Source organism: Colletes latitarsis, chromosome 9 (genome assembly GCF_051014445.1).
Source record: "Colletes latitarsis isolate SP2378_abdomen chromosome 9, iyColLati1, whole genome shotgun sequence".
Classification (NCBI taxonomy): domain Eukaryota; kingdom Metazoa; phylum Arthropoda; class Insecta; order Hymenoptera; family Colletidae; genus Colletes; species Colletes latitarsis.
The window spans coordinates 27,742,903-27,765,434 of NC_135142.1; the positions used below are offsets into that span (position 1 = coordinate 27,742,903).

At 41.8% G+C, this 22,532-nt stretch overlaps 2 protein-coding genes across 7 annotated transcripts in view; one reads left to right on the plus strand and one right to left on the minus strand.

Annotated features, from left to right (window-relative positions):
* Positions 1–98: 98 nt before the first annotated feature.
* LOC143345722 (uncharacterized) lies at positions 99–10,197 on the plus strand. 6 transcript variants are annotated; one of them, XR_013080299.1, is made up of 5 exons: positions 99–221; positions 1,406–2,279; positions 2,710–7,180; positions 7,258–8,350; positions 8,454–10,197. XR_013080299.1 is itself a non-coding variant. In XM_076773098.1 (5 exons), exons 3-5 carry the CDS (start codon positions 2,098–2,100, stop codon positions 7,267–7,269), a joined length of 4,665 nt encoding a protein of 1,554 aa, XP_076629213.1. In that variant the 5' UTR covers positions 99–221; positions 1,406–1,524; positions 2,068–2,097; the 3' UTR covers positions 7,270–10,197. The 6 variants fall into 6 exon arrangements, 3 of the variants coding, with proteins under 3 accessions (XP_076629213.1, XP_076629211.1, XP_076629212.1); XR_013080300.1 differs by having other exon boundaries at positions 7,258–7,347; positions 8,699–10,197; XR_013080301.1 differs by having other exon boundaries at positions 7,258–7,330; positions 8,699–10,197.
* Gaba-b-r3 (gamma-aminobutyric acid type B receptor subunit 3) overlaps positions 10,179–22,532 on the minus strand; it is a 67,630-nt gene continuing 55,276 nt past the window's right edge. The window contains exons 12-19 of the mRNA XM_076773101.1: positions 22,293–22,409; positions 22,007–22,168; positions 21,737–21,840; positions 21,018–21,311; positions 17,993–18,237; positions 14,685–14,885; positions 14,155–14,382; positions 10,179–12,191 (exon numbers count right to left, since the gene is read on the minus strand). Of these exons, the coding sequence (XP_076629216.1) occupies positions 11,593–12,191; positions 14,155–14,382; positions 14,685–14,885; positions 17,993–18,237; positions 21,018–21,311; positions 21,737–21,840; positions 22,007–22,168; positions 22,293–22,409 (1,950 nt within the window). The 3' untranslated portion in view covers positions 10,179–11,592. The remainder of the gene's footprint in view (positions 12,192–14,154; positions 14,383–14,684; positions 14,886–17,992; positions 18,238–21,017; positions 21,312–21,736; positions 21,841–22,006; positions 22,169–22,292; positions 22,410–22,532) is intronic.

Below are 22,532 nucleotides of genomic sequence, written 5' to 3' on the forward strand. Positions count from 1 at the left end.
TAGAGTAGGCCGCGAATCAACGGTTCAATGATTATGTGCATCTATGTCACACAGTCATCAAGTGCTAGGAGAGGTGGTAAATTTGGCGTTAGTGATTTTCTCCTCAAAATGTTTACAAAATGTTCCAATGGTTTTTAACTTGATCGCTAGTGACCATCGAAAAGTTTATTGATATATCTGAGGGTTGATTATTTACAAAGAAGATAGTATACCATCTTGAGGTTCGTAAAATTCACTTTTATTATATTTAAGCAATATAGTAATAGTAATAATTTATGTACCTGCAAATCTATCTTGTTGTTTATTAGACGCATCTAATTTGAAACACATTCTTCGGTTGTAGTTATAATTTAGTCATATTTTATATTATACAAAGTGGCGGGTAAATTTTTTTTTGTACATGCTATACAACCTTTAAAGATATAGCTAGCGCTCTCTATGAAAAATAGACTAGAGGTTAGAAGCAACAAATAGACATTATACTTTAAAAAACATTATAAGTGAAAGATTTTGATGATATACTGAGTTATAATGATATTGTGAATAATCTTAATGCAAGAGTATAGAATGCAATGAATTGCTAGTGATATATAAAAATCCATAAGTACAGAGAACTTTTGTAAGTCTAATGTATATTACTTAAAACAGAATTTAATCTGGTAGACATAGTAATAGTTGGTATTTGATATTAACGATTGAAGGATTTTGTAAAACAGACAATCCTTATTACAAGAAACCATAATTAATTAATATATAGATATATAGGCTACCTTTTTGAGGGAACTTACTGGTTTACAGATTTATTTAATTAGTATTGTATCACTAATGGATTTGTATACTATTTTTAACATTTGATTCACTATTTCAACTACTACAACACTTTAAAGTTTGATTCTTAAGTTTCATGAGTTAACTTGAACAATATCATATTTTGTATAAAATTATATATAATTCTAATCAGATATTAATTCTGTGCTAAAGAGAATAACTAAAACATTAAGGCATATTGCAAGTATAACTGCATTAATATCAGAAAAAAGTCATAATGTACATAGAGAATATAACAAAGTATCTCCCACTTCATTAAAGAAAATGTAATCTGCACAAGATGTATCATTGTACATGTTATTTAATTGAAATTATAAAAGTAATTTAGTAATGTGAAACACAGTTAATATAATCGTGTGTTAGTTATTATTCTAATAATATTTTCAAAATGTAATTACACTTGCAATGTAAATGAGATCTAATTAAAAACTAGGGTACAGTGTCTAATGTGTTGTAAGTTTTGCTCAAAGAAACATTTTAATTGAACATGATAGCATAAAATGTGATCTTGCACGTAAGAAAACAATATTTATTGTTTCATCTAACGAAATTTAATAACTTTTATTTATGTTCACAGGATTCCATATTGAGGAAGGTGTTTGGATGCAGTTCTTCTATCATGTTTTAAGAGAGTACGGTTATACACAACATCAATGAAGATATTGCAATTTTCACCAATGATTGTAGTAACATAAGGTAACAAACATTAATTGATGGCATAGAAAATCATGTTATGTAAATTGTTGCAAAACGTTTAATCCTTTTTGGATACATAATTTTGGATCTCTTAATATTGCTTCAATCATTTGCCGCAACGGCAGCACCGTGTTCTCTGCTTTACCAACAAGGTGCAAACAGCAAAACATATCATGGCTGAATATGGTGGTTTTCTGATTAACAATAATGTCTTGATTTTTATTGATACATTGCGTGATACAAGAAGGATATATAGCAGAAATAATTAATAGTGAGACTTGTTATGATAACCGTGAATAAATCTTGCATAGTGCTATATGATTCCATAGTATTGTACTATATTCATTGTATGTCATGAAAGAGTGTTAAATGCTTATAGAGGACATCTTATTGCTGCATTGTTAGAAGTAATAGTATTTCGCCGTTTTTGAACATACTATTATAAATACTCTTGCAGTAATATAATCACAGTTTATATCAGAAGTGTATTTGTATTTGTGAATTACAAAGTATCGATTCAATGCTCATGGATTGTATCTCTAGGATACTGTGATATGTAATAAATAGAATCTCATGCCAAGACTACGAAAAAATCGGAGAATTGAAACTAGGTGGGGTGTCAAATATTACACAGCACTGAGAAATGCTGTTTTTCTAAAGGCACCGCCATACGTGCCAGAAGAACCACCCCCATCTTTGAAGGAACATGTTACAGAACACGACACATTATACATGTGTACACAGTGCAAAGACTGGTAAGTTTAACAATATATTTATAAGTTATAATATTTGAATCATTACATCTTAACATTTGTTTGTATATTGAATGATATACAGTAGTGCCCACATAAGTGACCGGATTGTTGCCCACATAAGTGGCCGTGGTTATCCCCACCAATTTTTAGATGCCAAGCGGCTTCGAACATCGAGCGTATCGAGCGTAACTTGACGCCGGTCGTTATCGATATATTGTATACATGGTTTCGGGTGTCAGCTATTGTATCTCGCACGCACTTATCCTCTATCCTTATCTCCGTTGAATTCTGAGAAGTACCCATGCCCACATAAATGATCCCGTCCGTCCCAAACTTGGTCACTTATGTGGGCACTACTGTACTTTACACAGTGTGTAAGAACAATTTTCGATTCGAACATACTTAATACAGAAGTCTTTTTCTGTGTTAGCTTTCGATTTCGAAGCAGTTTGGATGAACACCTTGTACGCAAAAGTTGGATATTGGGATATTGGTGTCAGTATTGTTTTATGACCGTTTGTGCGTATAGCACCGTCGAAGGTTCACTATGTTCAGAATGTTCACAATTAGAACGTAGTAAACGTTCGTATTTACGAAGTAGAGGTTTACACAAAAGTCAGAAATTTGGGGCAGTTAGGATATTTTATAATCAGTGCGAATTCTTTGCACATTTGAAAGTTCATTCTGTAACCTACGTGCATATGGGTGATCTAATGTTAATGCCTTTACCAACAAATATGATTTGGAACCCTGATGTTGATGTGACGTGCGAAGCTTTTATGGAGCAAGCATTTATGACAAAGGTTCATATAATGGATTGGTTAAAAGACAGAAACATTGATAGCCATTGGTGGCAATTAACTGCTGATGAAACTAAAGATTGCAGCAATGAAATTATGCACGTTATTAAAGGTTACAAGGGCCGAAATCATTTTAAACTATTAGATATACCAATAGAAGAGCAATTTTCTACTTTGAATTCTTTTGATTCTACATCCGTCAATAACAGTACGCATACCGATATCGAAATCGACTCTTCAGAAATTGACAAGAGAAAAGGTTCACCATCTGTAGATATAGCAACATCTGTTTCCGACGAAAGCATAATTGAAAATGAAGACAATCCTTGTACAGTAAATGACATTGCTTTCGTGGATTGTGGGCCTGCATCAAAGCATTTTGAACCCGAGATATCAGTAAATAATAGTGTAAAAAAACATACAACAGTTTTTGTAAGATCGGCTCAAGATTCTTCTTCTGCTCTTAAGTCTGCTAATCTAGCGAGTAATAAGTCTAAACAAATTAGCGCATTACGTATAAATTCCATTACATCCGATGTAATTATGTCATACGGTAATACCATGATCACGCCAAAAGTTGATACAAACGATTCTATCCAGAGTGAAACCGATAAACAATTATGGGGAGCTACAGTGCATAGATCTAATAAGGCTGCAACACCACCAATTAAGGTAGTTACTGAAAGCAATATTGTAAAGATAGATAAGGAAGCTAGCAAAACAGTTTCGAAAAATTTATTACACGTAAATACATTGTCTAAGATGGAATGTGGTACTTCTTCCTTTGTGAAGAAAACGGACACGTGCAAAACTAAGTTAGATAAACTAAAACAAAATGTACATACATTAACTGTAAATTCCGGTCAAAAGATCGTTACGTTTCAAAGCTCGAAACACATTGATATTAATACGATTATTAATCAGTTGCCACCTCACATCCTGAACAGTAAGAAGATTGTTTTTATAGGACAAGATTCAAATACTATCACTGTTCATAGCAAGCAAGAATTATCATCTAAAAAGGTAGTTCAATTAGTACCTGATGCAAGTCTTGAAAACGGTATGAAAACCTTGCAAACTAAAGATTCGGACAAGGATATTTTGAAAAATCAAATTACGCAGTCTAAAACGAAATTACCGCTTTTATCGAATAAAGTCATATACCAGAATGGGCGAAAGTATATTATTAAACCATCAAATCCAACTCAAAATTCGAAGGCAGCGCCTAATGTAAAAGTGTCTACGAAAGAGGTGCAAGGATCCGTTCAATCAAAATCGACGAACAGTATTCCGCCGTTGATACCTTTAAATTCCACCGAATTAGAAAATATACCAACACCAGAAAGGGTGAACTTGCTGCACAGCGACGTTACTCCTTTGACACCTTCGCCATCACCATCGGAATTATCGAGCAGTTCCAGTTGCGACATTCAATCGAAACAGTCTTCGTCAACAGCGAAGGGTACGCGGAAGATCGACGCTTCCTATTCGAACGCAAAGTCCACTGACCTTAAAGGTAACGCAAACAACAGCAACGACACGTTCGAAAGTTTATCGTTCCGCAAAGGGGAAGACGAGAACTTGTATCTGGATATAAAGTTTCACAATCAGAAGCCGATTTACACTATCGTCGACACGTCGACGATGATCACGAAATGTAAACAGGAGATGCTAAACGAATTCTTTCATCTAACATATTCGGAACTGAAGAAACGATTCGAGCATTTGCAGCAAATCAACGACGAGATATTGAGCGTAATGGATTTCGTAGGCGACAACGTGATCAAAGAAAATTTGAACGCCGTCAACATCTTGCGGCACGTGTTGAAACATTGCATCGACAAATGCAACAACACGGTCGACGACGAGAGCTGCAACAACGATCCGCTGTTAAACGAATGGGAATCCGAATTGGCTGTCACCGACGAGAAATCTATCTGCAAATCTTGTAACAGACAGACGAAGCCCAAGTCTTACGTTCCAGGTTTTTCGAAGCACCTGACGAACGATATTTATTGCTCTTGCTACAGACACGTTTGTCAGAAGTGTAACAGCTATCAGGGCAACTCGACGCGGTTCGTAGCTCATCAGACGTTCCACGACAAAGAGAAACCGTACCTGTGCCCCGACTGTTATCGTAGATTCACCGCGTTCAAAGCGTTGGAGATCCACACGTGGACCAGTTGCTTCCACACGTTGAAGAAGCGTATCCTCGGTTGCAAGATTTGCGAGATAAACGGTTTCCAGGACATGGAGTCCATCGCCAGGCATTTCGCGATCATGCACAGCCACAATAGGATAGCGTGCGACAAATGTTACATCGTTTTACCGTCGTACACCGAGTACAAGAAACACCATGACAAGAAACACCCGAACGCGACCGACGAGCTCCCGATAAGGCTCGTGTTGTGCAAACTTGGTCGTTGTGTGGTCCGTTGCGAGGAGTACATGTTGCACATGGAGAAGCACATGGTCGTCCAACGACTTATATGGTTCAAATGCCCGTTCTGCATGTTCGTAAACGTGGAAGCGAAACGGATCATGTCCCACTTGCAGGTCGAGCATCTGTCGCGACTGAAAGAGATCATAAGCGCCGACGTGCTGTGGGGCGTTTTGCCAACAGAGATGGCGACGAACACTCGAAACAGTGGTAAGGATTGGAACAAGTTCATAAACGTGCACGAGCTACCCATCGACGACGGAACGGTTATGCCTAAAATAATAAACACCAGAACCATCACGTCCGAGGTGTTCGAGCGCGGCACTCAAGACGCTGACGATTATTTAACGTTGCCTAAGATACTGGAGGTCAGGTCGATCGCGGATCCGCCGTCGTTCGACTTGAAGGGCGGCAATGGGGTCGTGAAAAAGTACGCGAAGAGGACTGAAAGCAAAGGGGCGAAAGGAAAGAAGAAACTGTCAGCGAACGCGACCGCGACGAAGATGAAAGACGCGGAGGACCCTAGTAGCGAATCGAGCATCGACACGATCAAGGTGGACATGGACAAACTGAGCGTCGATCCGCTGTTTTCCAAGGATGATGAGGATGAAGAATCTCAAGCGCAGAAACAGGCGAGCCCTCAGCACGCGGTGACGTCGAAGCCTCCGCCGTTGGCCAGAATTCCCCAGCACATCATCGAGTCGAATCGGATCGCGAAAAGCGGCCCGGCGTCGAAGAGCGGGCGGATCACGACGACGACGTCGCGTAGCCAAAGACTGAGTCGCCAGTTCCCTCAGCGGCTGGCTCTGAACGGTCCAAACAACTCGAAGGAGACGGTCCTTGATTTTTCCTGTCATTTATGCGGCGAGTTGATAAACACGTCCTGGACCGTGCTGAGCGATCATTTCCAGAAGAGGCATTCGCACGAGTGCAAGCTGACGATCGTCACGTCGAGGCTGCTTCGAATGTCGCCGGAGTTCATAAACGGCGGCTACAAGGATTTGCTGGGCAACAGGAAACGCAAGTCGGACAACGGGTCGTCGAACTCGAAGAGGAGGAGACGATGGACACCCAAGAAGTACAACGAAGGGAAGAATGGTAATTTCGCTGGCCTTGGACTCTGCGTGAAGCAAGAGACGGCCGAGGACAGCGAGGGCAAGTTCAGATGCAAGAAGTGCGACCGACGGTGCTCGGACATGGCCGACCTGAGGGAGCACATCGCCACGGACCATCGGATCAGGGGCCGTTACCTGATCTGCCTGGAGTGCGGTGACAACTTCGTGGTCGCTCCTAGCCTACAGATGCACCTGAAAGCATTCCACGGGATAGAGGATCCCATCACTTACATGTCCAGAAACACGTCCTACGCCCCGGAGAGCATCGACGACTTCGAGATCGGCGGCAAGGCTATCGAGGCGAACCAGTGCCACGTGTGCATGGCCGTCTTCGAGGACAAGGCCGCGGTGGACAAGCACCTCAGAGTCCACGGGATGGCGTTCCTCAATCGGAAGAGGATAGAAGCGCGAAACGCTTTGAAGAGCCCCGAGAAGAAAAGCGAGATCGACGAGGAGAAGCAACCTTCGCCGGTTAAATCGAGTTCGAACGAACCCGTTCCGGTTCGAAAGGACAAGCCCGCTGAAACCATATTGGAGAAAATTACCGTAAGTCTCGGTTGTCACGCGCGTAATAGTTAGGTATTTCTTTTGTCGAAATGCTCATCGATTGTCTATCGTTGCAGGCGACCATATAGCTAATGGAGGCGGCACGACTGTCGGAGGAGGCAGAGACGACCGGGAAATAGTGCATACTTAGTAAAATCTATGATCCTGTACGCGTATTAGATCTTCCGATGGCCGTGTGAATCTTTACACGGATGGCCACGTGGGGCGAACCGTTTTCAGATGGTTTTCGAGGATTTGATGATACGCAATGGGCTTTATGGTTGTGTAATTCATCAAATGGACGTATTTTGTTATTTCATTGACGATTTATGCGTTTCCGTTTTGTTTTTCACTTGACAGTTTTTGTAGAATATATTTAATTTTTAATTGTTGCATAAATGTAGGAATGCCTATGATTTATGGGACGATTCGTATTTCTTTTAATATTGTTCGTAATTGCGCTGCAATTATATGTTTTACTACCCGGATGATCCGATTTGGTTTCGAAAATCAGATCCCAGTACTCGAGTATCCGGGTCAGGGTCTACTTTCCCTTTTATTAACTGAAGTATAAAGCTCCCCTGACCTGAATATCCAAATATCTAAACATATATTTACTGACTTATAGGTGTGTACACACCTAGGAGAATACAAAACCAGGCCAATGTTTGTAATTTTTTTTCTAATAAACAGTTAAATTTATACAATTTTGGTCAATTACAAATACATCTTCTAAGAGTAATTTCATGTCTCGTTCATTAAAGAAATTTTTCAATATTCAAAAGTAACGCATTAAAGCATAAGAGTAACTCTAGTCTTTCTCATACCTAGTTGATCGTGACAAAATTGATTTTTGATGAAATAGCCATCTGAAGTTAACATCGCGATTTTTCGATTACAAAGGAAGACTGCGTTACACAGTGACAAAGAAATTAGTACAAGTTTTGAAGACACGCCTTTTGAGAGAAACGCCACCCTTTGAATATACAAAAAATTTAATTTTCACCATTCAAAAATAAATTACTATGGTACTAAAAACATCGGGAATCGGGTATCATAAGTTTGGGCATAAACATAACCTCGAAAACCTCTTGTGGTGCTTGCAGTTTGCCTCACATGGCCATTACAGTGTTAAAGTACACGTGTGGCGTGCAGTTGCGAAAATCAGAGGTGGGCAAAACACTTACCTGGTATAAAAATTTCGAATAACGAAGGAAAGATAAACAACTTATCGTCCATTAATTGTGCAATACAAATTATGATGGAATTATAGTTCACGGGAAAGGAAGGAAGTATATCTGAATAGCTGTTTAATCGAAACTTTTTGAGTAAATCTCCATTCGGTGTTTTTACTCTACATGTACATATTATTCGAGAAAACCATTGCCCATTTCTGGTAGAAATTATCGCAACGAACGCGGGTAGACGATGGTACGGTACTGCCTCGTTTCTTGCATCAATCTGCGTTAGGGATACTTGCAATAGAAATTACCTTTATCACTGTTTATGTTTCTCTAGTGACCGTCGATTCGTGTGGCCAGAAGATGTGGACTTAAAAACCCAATTGAACGGCCCATTTGGGTTTCACCAGTTCCGAGAAGTCTCGACGGTTTCGATTTAATTGCAAGAAAAGAAGCAATACTATATTTGTTTCATGCAACACGGACGGAGGGGGCGGTACTACCTCTTATTTCACGAGTATTTAATACAAGTCCTCGACTCACGTGATTAATTGGCTCTGGAGCTTTCAATGTAAGTCAAATTGCATACATCAGTGATTTCCAAAATAGGAGGCGTTTAATAATTCACAGGAAACAGGAAAGGAAATGTTTAATCCAGAAAAATGTAAATAACTTAAACATTTCTTTCTATGAATAGAATTCGTCCATCTCTCTTAACGAGTGCCTCCATTTTCAAATTTTAGTCGAAAAAAATTGTGCAAATACGTAATTTACTAGTGTCAAAATTTTTCAAACACGTGATACTTCCTAATTTTTCATATAGAACGAGTACAATTGAAATGTGTTGGAGGGGGCATGTTCCTAAGGGTTATATTAAAAATGATCGTTGCTCTCTCTCTTAGTTTCCAAAATAGAATTATTAGAACAGAATAATTCTTATTAAATAGTTCACAAGAACACGTATTAAGAGTCGTTTGGTATTACTCTTGGTGAATAAAATATATTCGTAATATATTGTTTCGTCCAAAATTGAAATTTATTGGGGCGATAGTAAAATACTATTTTAATTTACCCCAATGTTTCGATGGATTAAATACACGTGAAATGGAAACCAATACTGTCTCACCGTGCATCCGTATCACGTGAAACAAGGAGCAGTAGTTAAAACGCGTGTGTATTCGTGTACGTATCACGTGAGATAGCATAACGCGATGAAATCGTGCAATTTTAATTTCACGCGTGCACGTGAAATAGTGGGCTTTATTATGTATAGCGATTTCTAGTTTTAAATACAGCCGCAAATCTGTGATTTTAAAGATTTATTTCTGTCTTTTATAGCGGAAACTAGCAAGAAATCGTAAGTCGTTTCGTATTAGTGAATTAGGGGGGATAGAATTAATCATTTGTATCGGAAATCAAATCGAACTTTCATCGACACCCGGTTTAACGAATATATTAATTTCTTGCACTCAACATATGAAACGTAAACGCCTCTTGTACATACGTTTTAATAATGTTAAGCAAATGTATAGTTCATTTCGTTAACGTATATTCCAAATACCCGAGTTACTTTACAATACAGGTGATTAAATTAATGGTTATTGATTTTGTTACGAAGTGTGCAGCCTAGAAACGTTTTTAAATACTTCGTAGTGGCTCGGTCATAGCGACTCCGTATTTACTGTGTCCATCATATCCACGAAGTCCTGCCGTCACGATCGCAGGATCATGTAAATAGTTATTCCGTTTTAAAACTGTTTAAACTTTTTGTACTCTACCGATACGTATGCATCGTTGTACCTAAAGATAGGAAAAAAATAAAATATTCTGATTTACTTTCACGTGCAATTTACGTACTTACCCTCGCGTATCGAGCAGGTGCCAACCGAATAGGAGCGAATTATCGTTTATCACAAACACGTAGAATATATATTTATCTTTATTACACCATCTTTAATTGCACCGACAAACATTATTGCTTAGTAATTAGCGGTTCAATGATTGACACATCGAGAGATATTCGAGGTACGAAACGAGGGAACATTTGCGCGTTTATTTCGCACTTGTCTACATATTCTGTGTACGTAATATGCAATTTTACGCGCGTCGCCATCCAAAATATCGGTACATCTCGACACATTCCCCGACATTCATAATTACCGTTACTCTTTGTTTTCCATGGTTCTGTGTTACGAAGAAATATTTTTTTTTTTTTTCTTTTTTTTGTAATTACACCGAGTGCAGGTACTGAAGGAAGGGTTTAGGGCACTGAACACTTTGACGTTTGGACCTGTAAGAGTACTCCCAGCTCGCATTCCACGATTTCGCGCCACTTCGAAATTGTTACGTTCCGAGAAAAATAGAACGAAAGTACCGACGCTTCCCGACAGATGGCGTCAGCGTGTCGGTTGTTTTTTTTTCTTCCGGGAACCGCGCTATGCGATCGCACGAAACGACGCAGCGTACGATAAACGTGCAGTTGGAACGACTACGCTCGCCGGTTAAACGATGCCTCCATTAACATTTACGGGCTCCCGTCGTCGATTAAAAATAAATTTCGGGTCAACGAAAAGAACTTGGTGTACTTTGGTCCCTCCATAATCCATAAAGTCGATCAGCTGTATACCGTTACGGGTCCTGGATTCTTGTCTTTGGCACAATTACTAAGGAACACACACGATTGGATTTAAAACAACGATTATGTTCATTGAACTCGCGCCGAAGCATCGCGCGGACGAATTTGAGCTTGATCCTGCACCACGTGGACACGATTTACGGAAGATTGTCGCGTGAACGGAGGACTGCACGATCCTTTCCCACGAGAAGAGACGTAAAGATTATACATTCGGATGTCGCGTTCTTTGGAAATTTGCCTGCACCCTCTTTTATGCCATTCATCTCAGAGATTACGCGTCGGAAGTAGCGATAGGAGAAAGAGAGATATAGTCGAGATCGACCGTTATGATGATTTTAGAATTACAAGATTCGAAGCATAATAATCCCAATTTTCATTTGGGCAAACCGAACGATGTAGAATGCGTTTCCTTGGAAGCTATTCATCGTATAAAATTCTTTAAATCACAATCGAGAGATCTGGGAGGGCTATTAATAGGAAGATAACGGAGTTACTGGTTTCTGTACATCGTAATTCTAAAATGGTCGCGCGATCGATTTCGACTGCTGATCGCCGTATTCCAGAGGCGTCTCCCCGCGATAATTCGTAGTTCCACTTTACACGTTCGCACGATCCTCCGTCTCACCCTCAACCTTTACTTCCGGATTCGTCGACGGATCCTCCGGTTCCTGAACGAAATTTGTACTTGTGTCCGATCGCGGGATCCCGGTCGACGATTCGGAGGACGAAAGGTCGTTCGTGCCGGCGAATGTCCTGGCGTTGGTCGACGAGGACGACGAGGAGGACGTCGATCGCGCGGTTTTCAGCTCGGATTCCGCCGGACTGAGGGTTCCCTGGGCCTCGTTCTCCGCGGAGCTTTTCCTCGAGCGGTCGTGAGGGGTGTCCGACTCGATCGTGGCTGGCAAAGCCAACGATTCCGGCGGCTTCTTGGCCCCGGTACCGTTACCCAGTTCGCTCAACGGGATTCCAACCTCGCGGGAGGCCCACACGTCGCAGCTGGGGCTGCACGACGAGCCCCGAGCCAGTTGAGCCACCTTCGTCTTTCTCGCGTCCTCCATCGAGTGCCATCGATGGGACTGCGAGATCGAGGACCCCGGCGCGATGGCGTTCAAACTGTTCGCCGGAACTATACGATGGGGGAATCGCGGCGACCCACGAATTTTCTCCCGCGAGGAAGTTTGGCTGGTGCTCGCCTCTGCAACAGAACCGTTTCCGGTGAACGTTTCGGGAGATTCGTACACCTACGAGGCGTGTAAATTAAGTAATGAGACTGGCAACGGAGTGTTCGATCAGGAACATTTGGAGGGACAGATACAAGTTTGTACTCGAGTCATTTTGTTGTCCGTAGCAACTGTTTTCGTAAAACAGTTCTTTCTAGTGCGTTCTAAAAATGAGTCAAAAGTCCTGCTGATTTGCTTCTTCGATAGCCAAGGAATTGTCCACAGTTTGTGTCTCAAGACCAAACGGTCAATCGACACTTTTACCGAGAGGTTCTAGAGAAACTTTGAAAAAGGGTCATGTGTGTGAGGCCAAACATCAAGAACAACTGGGCCTTGTCACACGGCAATTTCAATGAATGAGCTTTATTCGCCTGACTTGAGTCCTTGTGATCTTTTCCACTTCCCGAGATTGAAAAATCGCCTCAAGGGACGCCATTTTGGGACACTCGAAAACATTGAAGTAACCGACCAGCTGAAGGCTATACCAGTGTTCGAGTTCCAGCACTGCTATGAGGATTGGAAGAATCATCTCCAGCGCTGTGTGGCTTCCCAAGGAAGTTATTTTGAGAGAGACAATATTGAATTGTAATTCTACTTGAATAAAAAAATTTTTAAAATCAGTCTCATTACTTAAGTTACACACCTCGTAGTTTTGTTGGACATTCTGTTATTCCTGAATCGCTACAGGCAGAGTTGTCCATTTTTCAGATAGTTATTTTAACGATTAGTGTCATTGAAGTAGAATTTAATCGAGTTACAATTGTTTGGATTTTATTTATGCGTTATATGGTGTATTTTAATATTTGTAATATGACGACTTTGTTACCAAGTCTTCAATTCTTTTTGATACGGTGCAAAAGTCGCGAGAGCTTTATTATTTTTCTTGTGATATTGATATACCCGTGGCGTTGTATGTGTATTTTATTATTATTTTATTGTAATTTAACTAGGTCGCGTGGAAAATGTCTTACGGCGACCGAGAGAGGCGAAATTACGATGCGTAAAGATGGCTGACAAGAGTATCCACTTCGGTGCGGATAATATTACAGAATCGTGTTGCGTATAATTGCATCGGGAATCAAGACCTTGTGGTAAGAGTACAAATGAAACATGAATTTTTTAATTTACCGAACCGAAACGCGTAAAAGTTGCAGAAATATTTGTTGTTTGAAAGGCTGTTTTGTGAAACAAATTAGAAATTAATGAAAGTTGCATTGCAATAACGTTCTATTAGAAAGTATAATACTTTCATCAAAATCTAGATTCTTGGTTGCTACGTTTATGAAGATTTGCAACCGTAGACGAGATATCAACATTGGATAAATAGTTTCGAATTTATTTGTTTGAAATTAGAAAATATTTTCTGGACGTCTCAATTTTTCTAATCTTAAATCTAGCGTTCGAACATGCCAATGATGTGGGTATTGGGCGTAAAGCAAGTATCCTTGAATGGTTTCGGTAAAATCATGTTACAGTAATGGATTGGGCGGTGTGTTCGCCCGATCTCAACCCCATCGAGGACCTTTGGGGAATCATGGTCCGCCAGGTTTACCGTAATAATCGGTATTCGATCATGATCGAAAACAAAACTGCTACTTCGATTGCACAAGCAATTTAGAGATTCCTAATAATCCAATAAACAGTATAACAAATAGAGCAATGTTTTTAATCGTACTAGAAGTTATTGCAACCAAGGTTTCGTTCATTTCTGAACAAATATGAAACGGTGTACGTGTCTACTATATCGAACAATTACTACTGGTTATAATATACAGGTGACTCACAAATATGAACTGCACCGATTGGGTTAGAATCGCGAATAAAATAAGTGAGAGTAATTTAAATAATTATGCTCTGAAATAAGGGATGTAGGTATCGAATAAAACGTAGGGAAAATGAAAGAAAAGTGACTAGAAAGCGATCAGACGGAGTACTCACTGGGCGGTAGGCTGAAATTGACTCTGGGCTCGCTGCTCTCTTTACGTCGCAGCCCCAGGCTTAATCTGCGATCTTCTTCGCTAGTAATACTAATTATTGGTCCGGAACCACACCGGGGATGAGGCGGTCGAGTGCCTTGAGCGTTAACCTGACAGGTAGACGCTGCTTTCGTGCCTGGCACCAGACCAGCGATGTAGCCCATGTGAACCCGCAGTGCCGATGCTACTCCTGCGGGATTACGATGAAACTCGCTCTTAAGTCGTACATTGTACAGGGTGGCTCGTCAGAAACCGATCACCTCGATAGCCTCGTTGCTCTAATTTTAATTCACCTCCCACTCGTCTACGTATAAACGAAACACAACGAGCAGAAACCCTCGATTCTCTTTGAAAACCGTACGATCTTTGACGAGACCAAAACATTGATTTTAGTACTTATCTTCGTAAAAGTTCCCTCGTATATGGATTGTTGTTTAAATTCGACACAAATAGTAAATGGGGTTTGAAAGAAACAGTCCCTGGAGGGCTTACCCGAGAACGAGGCTGTCGACGTTTTCCTGCTGGCAGGACGACTGCCAAAGAGGCCGAAAAGTCTCTGAAAAACGCCCAAACGGTTCGATCCTTCCGTTTCCCGTCGTTGATGGAGCTTGTAAATGTCCGCCAGACTCCTCCTGGGTCCGTTTGGCTCCAGGTCCGGTTGGCTGCTAAACGCTACTGTACCTCGACGCATCCCTAATGTGAACAAGTTCGGTCGCGTTACGGTTTTTCCAAAGCGTTGCTCCCGCGATCGGCGGGTAACAATTTACTGACATTCGCGCTGATACACGGCGAATCGAAGCGCAACGCAGAAGCGAAAGCAGGCGCTACGTCAATCGCGGAAGAGGAAGGAGGGAGCATTGCGCATCTCTCACGTGGGAGCGTAACTTTCACGTGTATTTCTAAACGGGAACCATCGTACTCTGCGTGGACGATCGAGAACTCCAGTGGCAGTGTTTTAGAGGAAAGGGTTCAGGACTCTCGAGGGCAGCTAGCACTCGCCAAACGGGGGTTGAAAAATTTGTATCGATTCAAATATTCTTGATCTCTTATTCCAGAATCTCTTAAAAGTTTGGTGACACGCTTCTTACAAGATTTTTCAAGTTGTACGGATTCAGGGATTTTTGAAACAGTGGTTTCTCGGGACTTTAGGAATGCTGTCTGCCCTGCGAGCTTGAATTCTTTTTCTAACACCCTCTATAGACGGGAGATTGAAAGATCAGTCCTGTAGGGAATTTCCAAGTACAATAAGTCCTGCTAGGTCAGACATATTAGTCGACCCTCGCGAGGCTCTCGAGGGTGGCCAGAGTCGGGCAAAGCGTAATCTGATTATTCAATAACCTTGAATCGTGAATTCAGAAACGTTCGGAAAATAAGAATTTCTGTCGGATGCAAGTTCTGACAATGCCCAAATTCGATCGAAGAAATAATTCGTGAACATCGCGACCGATCTATGAATCTTTTGCTGTGACAGGCGCATCCTCGATCGCCAGTGACCGGTCGAGCTTGTCCATTGATTCCATTTATGGCTGTCGTCGTAGCATTCCGAAGCGCCGGGGCGAAACGTGCAATTTGTCGTGCAAAAGTCGAGTGTGTGCGTGCACACACCCCTGTCGGGGACTTGTCCAAAGTTATCAAGGGGCTAGGAACTGGTGGCTCGGGGGAATACGTGTGCAGCCCAGTGTCTCGAATGGCAATTAATATGTCAGGAATGCACGAACTGTGTTCGCAAGCTCTTGCAGGCTGGTAATACGGTCCGACGTCACGGTGACAATTAGAGCGATTCGCGTCAACTGTTTCATCTGCGATCTCAAGTAGCAGCCGATAAATTTTCCACGCGTCGGGGCTATTTGTCGTACCGCCGATAAAGCTTTACAAATGGAACCAGTTCGCGAACTTCGATTACTACGATTACCAATGACAGACTACTCTGGATCAGGGGTCGGCAAACTTTATTAGCTAATTAATAAAAAAATTTTACGTCTGCGTGGATCGACTGGCAGTATCGACGGAATCGTCCACGTAATTGTATGGAAAGGGTCATACGGTGAATAGATACGAATCGTATTCACGTTTGATATATTCGATGGAACATGGACCATCCGAGGGGCCATATTTGATGTCATTTATGAATCGATATAACACGTAACGTGTATAGTACCCAGGAGTTTTTACATTTTTACACAGTTTGCTGACTCTTGGTCTCGAAACTACAGAAATAAGCATTGGCACGGTGCAATTTTGTCAATGAAATTACTTACAAACCTTACAAACTTCTTATCTCGTATTCGAGATAAGTAGGAGAAAATAAAGTTATACCTGTTCGATAACAAATATCGCTCCGTGCGAATGCTTACGTTTGACACCGTGTATACGCGCGTGATGCAAAAGCTTGGCTTGAAGCTCGATTTCCATGCACCGTCTAAAAACAATGCGCGCCCCTTAAGCAGAAAAATCACCAAGGAAAGATTCGAGTTGTCATAAAACGATTTCAAAAACTCTCACGAAAAACGTTCGGTCTCGTCCTACTCTAATATCCTCTATTATTTGAACAGTCTCTTTAAATACGGAGACAAGCGTGTAAACATCAGAATTTTTCAAGCCATTGTACGTGCAATAAACGGAATTCTGTCACCTTTCTCGAATACCTGAACAACCGAGGGATGACGAAGCGAGAAGAACATTTAATTATGTATCGTTCCATCTTTCTCTCCTTGGCAGAAAAGGTTCATTCATCGTGCAAATTTACGCTATACCCGTCGCCGTACTTTTCGAAATTAACAAAACACAGACAATTTCGGGGGGGGGGGCATAATTTCTGCGGCGACATAACAATTTTTATGATTAAATAATTCCACGATCCTATTTCCTTCTGTAGAATATTTTTAGAGGCAATATAAGACTATGTTTTTCTACAAAAGAAAAGTACAGATTCTACACGGTTTTTCTTGCAAGTTAGATTTTTTAGAATCACGACCGTGCAAGTCGCGATATTTTCTCGCCATTCTGCGCAAAAAGAAGAGTTTCTTCTTTCGAATTTGCAAACGAAACGTTTCGTTACAACGGTTCCGCGAGCGTTCCTCTACCGTTTCCCCTCCGCGAAACCATTCTTTCTTTGTGCTCGATCCAGTTCTTTGCGACAAACATCTCGTTTACGTTCCGTCGTTTCATCCGACGTCGAGGCGTGCATACGTCGCCCGTAAACGACCTATTTCTTCTTTATCGGTTTTAAAGTGGAATATCGTCGAACCGGGTGTAGAATTCGCGAAAACGCGTTGCGTAGATTTATTTGCACAACGAATCTCCAACTATCATCGGGAAAAAGAAAGACCAGAAAGGAATCGTCAGCCATGTTGGATTCGTTCTAAATTCTATTCATATATGGTTGATGTGTCGATCTCTTAGATATTAAATAGCTCAGAAGGAATCCTGTAAAAGTAGGTTAAAATTGTCTTTTCGTGCGACCAGCGAACCATACTTTGGGAAATTCTGCTCTAATGGACCCAGCATCGAGTGTAAGGGTTCTTTCACACGAACGGGGATCGACCCTACGAGTGACAAAGTGACTTCTAGCATGAAGGTTCTTTGGCTCTTGTCCTCGACACCGATCCTCGAGAGCACGATTCCCCGATCCTTTGTTCCAACATTTAGTCATTTGTTTATTTTCGTTTCGCTGAGAACCAGCTCTCTCTTTTCGCTGGTCGAAACAATTCTTTTTACTTCCCGACGTCGTTCGCGGTTCCTTCGCCATTCTGGTCTCTCTTGCTCCCGTGGAACGCGTGACGAAGAATGTCACTACTCACCGGATGGGTCCGCGGATGGCCAACTAGCCCTGGGGATGACCGGCGGAAGTACACTGAGCAATAACAAAGGCAGACCGCCCCCGATGCTAGGATTGCGTTGCGGAATCGATGCGCTCGACGAAGCGTGCGATGGTTCGACGGGCTCCTGTGCCAATTGTTTCTCCAATCTGGCCAATTCCAGCTCCAGCTGCGCCATTTCACGACGGTACACGCGATTCTGCACTTCCACGCGGTACTGAAGCTCGCTGTCCAGGCGTGAAATTTCGTTTATTTCAGTTTTACTCGACGAGCCCCTCCGCCATTACGAGACAGAACAGAGATAGAAATTTATGCAAGGGGGCATTGACAACGCGAGCCCACCAAATGCTGTTTACTAGTTTCTTCCCCCAAACGACCATCAACCGGTGGAGACAATATTCTTTTATCCGCGCCAGGGGACGAAGGGGACTCGGAAGTGTTCACCGTCGGTGCTTTTATTTAAATTAATGCGTCTCGATACGACGATAGCGCGTTTCAATGAGTTTCGAACTGTCGCGGAACGAGTCGACGCTACGACGGAGCGATAAGAAAAATGGGATCAGAGGAAAAGTTACGGCGCTCAAAGAGTTATACAACTTGGCCGTCAACAGGTTGCCATCAATTGTGTCAAAGGCTTTTGCGAAGTTTAGCGAAGTAATGCATGCGACACGGCGAAAGTATCGCGAATAATAATTCCGATTTTGGCGTGTAGAAAAATTAAATAGGTAATCGTGGGATTTTTCAAGCATATTTCATGCGAAAAGAATTACTTTCACGCCAGGGAGTCGTGATTAAGCACGTCGTGTCGCGCCCTTCGCATCTTAACGAAGGATCAGTATCGGAAATGTGCAATAACACTGTAGCAGAACTGTAACCACTACGAAAACCAGATTGGGAAACTGACGCAACATCGGTGGAACTAACAAAGCTTCATAGTAGCAAGGTTTAGAGCTTCCCAGAACTTCGGGGACGAAAGGAGTCTCGGGAGATAAGACGAAGGAGTCTCCCGGTGTTTTAGGGCCAGGATGTACTGTAGAATGTTTTCAAGCTGCGAAGAAAATACCGGATTAAACAGAGAAGTTAAAGATAAGGAGAGTCGAGTACAGATAACGAGGAGAACAGAATGGGATTACGTCTCGGATTCAAAGCTAACATTGGAACAACGTGGTGCTACGAAAATTGTAAAAAGAACAATCGTTGAGAATATTGAAGATAAAGAAACAACATTATGGAACCGTAAGATTAAAAGTATATTTGGAAGGTTTCCAAGAGAAAACGGTTCAAAAGTAGCAGAGGGAGGATTAGCGGAGGGTGCAGAAGTTTACGTATCGATGAGCTGGGAAGGAGCAGTGGGTGAGAGGGGATCAATATTCATTAATAGCAGAAGGATTAGAAAATAGTGCTTAATTATCATCGAATATAATACCAGTTTTTACAAGTTTACCAGAGAAGCGCTAAGGAAATTAAATCCGGACAAATTGGAAATCAATGGTAGAGCAATAAATAGATTCCCTCGATCTATAAGTGAATTTACATGCAAAATCGCTAATATTATTAGCCTGTAGAATATCGCGCAGAAGTCCCCAGGTATGCTTTCGAAGCGAAACAATGTGTATCAGAGGTGTACCAGAACAAGCGTGAAAGAACAGTGTGTGGTTAATAATTTCCTAGGAGCTATTATTTCGATTATCATGTTGCAACAGTGTTTTAGAAGATGGGACACAGCTCGTTGCGTGATAAAGTCGCGGAAGTGGTTCGAGTGTTCTTTGAACGTTAGTGAGAACCGAGTTTTACGCGGCTCGTTGCCACTGTCTTCGACGGGGAAATTAATTCTTGGCTGGCTTTCGCCAGAAACCTGGAACGACGTTCGTAATACGATCTCGTTCCTGAACTTTACGTCGAACAAAGCTTCGGCGGCAAATTAAATAAACTTTTCCGCAGTGGCCCGGGGATTTTATAGGAAATTCAGCTAAAGTCGAAGGCGAGTGGAATAAAATATGATAAACGATATCTGGTAACCCGGTTTATAAACGAATCGATTCCCCGTTACAGCGGAGGTAAACCTGAAGGGCTCGGAAAACGGAATCCGATGGAGTATATAGTCGCGAAAGTATTCGAACGATCGCGGTTCAAACTGTTAACGGATGAAATACGCGACCGTCGTAAGCCAAAATTACGTATCTCGCTTTTTTATCGAGTCTCGTGTTCCCAGTGGCGGTCATTCTCTCGCGTACCAATTATATTTTAATTTCTAAACTGCACGTCTAAAAATTACGTATTTAAAAGAACTTAATTTCAAGCCCTGGCATACCATGGGAATTATTTTGATTACGTTTTGTCCCAGTGCGACACAATTCGTATTTCACCCGCGATTAAAATTTGCTTTATAAGCAAAACCTCGAACAAACCGAAAATTAGCATAGAAATTCGAAAATTTAAAGTGGCTCGTTAATCGTTACATAAACTAAAGATTCGCTGGGTCGTCGTGTGTTAGTTGCTCGATCAGCGTAGATGTTAGAAGAAATTCTTGAATCTCGCCCAATCTGCATATTTTAATCTAACTCCGCGTTTCGTTCTACCAAACTTTACATTTAGAAAGAAAATCCGATTTGAAACGTAAAATGTCGCGTTTTAGTGCGATCAGTTTTTCCACCTGAATAAATCCTTTGCATTTGGAAGCAAGTAACCGTGGACGTAATCGTTGCTTCCGATATGACTCGGAGGAAATAGTTGCAAGCTAAAATTTTGAAAGGCGTCCCTTGACAAAATCGACATTGTTCGTCGGAAACGTAGCGTAAATTCGGCACTAAACTCCGAGATTCGAGATTTCGCGATTCTTACGATCCCATTGTACCGGTATCCGTCTGGAGGTCGATCCAGCGATTAACTGTGTGGACGAAAGACCTTTATCGTCGTCGCGACGCCATTGTTACCCCCTTGTTCCGTTTGCTTTCTATCCCGTATCGCTTATCGGGGGAACTGCGATAGTAACGGGGCGTTTACTTACGTTCTATCGTCCGTCACAAATCTCCTTGTGTTGCACTCGATCTTCAAACCGAGGCTTTGCACGACAGGATCAGCCCTCTCCCCGGCCAGGATGTTCGCCAGTTGGGGGAGGAACAGCAACGCCAGCGTCGCGGTAGTCGAAGCCAAGATCAGGGCGGTTATCGTGACGAAGGCCAGGGTCGCGCGATCCGACATCAAATTAGCCAACACCACCACGATCCCCGAAGTGATCACCACGAAATAGACGCTCATACCGATGTACTGCGAATCGTTCAACGCCGGTATTTTTACGTGCCTGGAATTATACGTGCACATACTTAAAACTCTTAGTAATTGGCGATAGTAGATGAGGATTCTTAGTCTCAGTCTGTTCGATATTTCTATAAAAGAGTATTACTCGATAGTTCGAGAATTAATCACCGAAACTGGGTCCCCTTTTAAGTATATTTAAAATTGTTATTTGCCCGTAGAATAATCATAGTATTTTATAGAAGCGTTCTCTTATTTTTTTAAAATTTCTGTCGATACGTATCGCGATCGATATATCAACAGTTCTTGGATAAAAAATGAGGAAACACCTTCTGCTAATGAACGCCCTAATGGCATCCCTCATTAAACTCCGACCCGTTTCGACTCCGCCTTTCCAATTGAAATGTTCCGGCGTTGTAACGAATTTTAGGAGCCCGGTTCGTTAAAAAGCAATCGTCCAAGTATTTTTACCTCGTTTCCCACGCCATGTAGACGCCGACGATCAGTAGCAAACCTTTGTACACGTAAAGGGCGCCCAGCCAACTGTTCGTGTGCTGAGAACGACACACCTCCACCTGCGCGGATAATCAAAGGCATACATTAATTGGTTTCTTATTAAACGTTTACAACTCCAGCCTACTCTAATGTCCCATATGATGGATCTTCATGGGGTGAAACTACACCTTTTTAAGAGGCAAAAATTAGTATCGAGAGAAACAAACGTTTCTTGTCGTCGAGTACCTGAGTTTGATAGACGACACCCCTGTCCTGCGGGCTAATCTCCAGGGTTAAGTTCCGCAGGTGACGCTGCATGGGGTCGAACGTCACCCACAGGGTCACCACGAGACCGTCTATCAGTAGAAGAGCGCAAATTAAGCTTATCAGTTGAGTATCCTGAAGCAGCTGTAAGAAACGGAATGGAATCGTGAAGTTAATTCAAAGGTCGCTTAGAATATTGTTCGAGCAATAAAGAAGGATATAAAAAACAATTTTCTATCGATAACCTTCGCCAGATGGTATTGTGTACCTTATTCTTGACCACGCCGCTTCTGCTTCTGGTGAAAATCCGATGCACGCGATAGGTCTTGGTGAACATCGAGCCGAAAGCCAAAGAAAAGCCAGCCGATAACAGATACACTCTCGCCTGAAACGACACAGCGAATAGTTCGAAGCGAAGCAATATCGTTTTGATCAAACAACGATATACGAAGAGAAATGAAAATATTAACCAACGCTATTCCTACCAAAGTCGGACACCGAAAATTAG

Excerpts from the sequence above, each read along its gene's own strand:
- LOC143345722 (XM_076773096.1), top strand. The coding sequence starts at position 2,098 with ATGCCAAGACTACGAAAAAATCGGAGAATTGAAACTAGGTGGGGTGTC. Across the intron at positions 2,280-2,709 it reads TGTACACAGTGCAAAGACTG|CTTTCGATTTCGAAGCAGTT; the intron begins GTAAGTTTAACA and ends TTTCTGTGTTAG.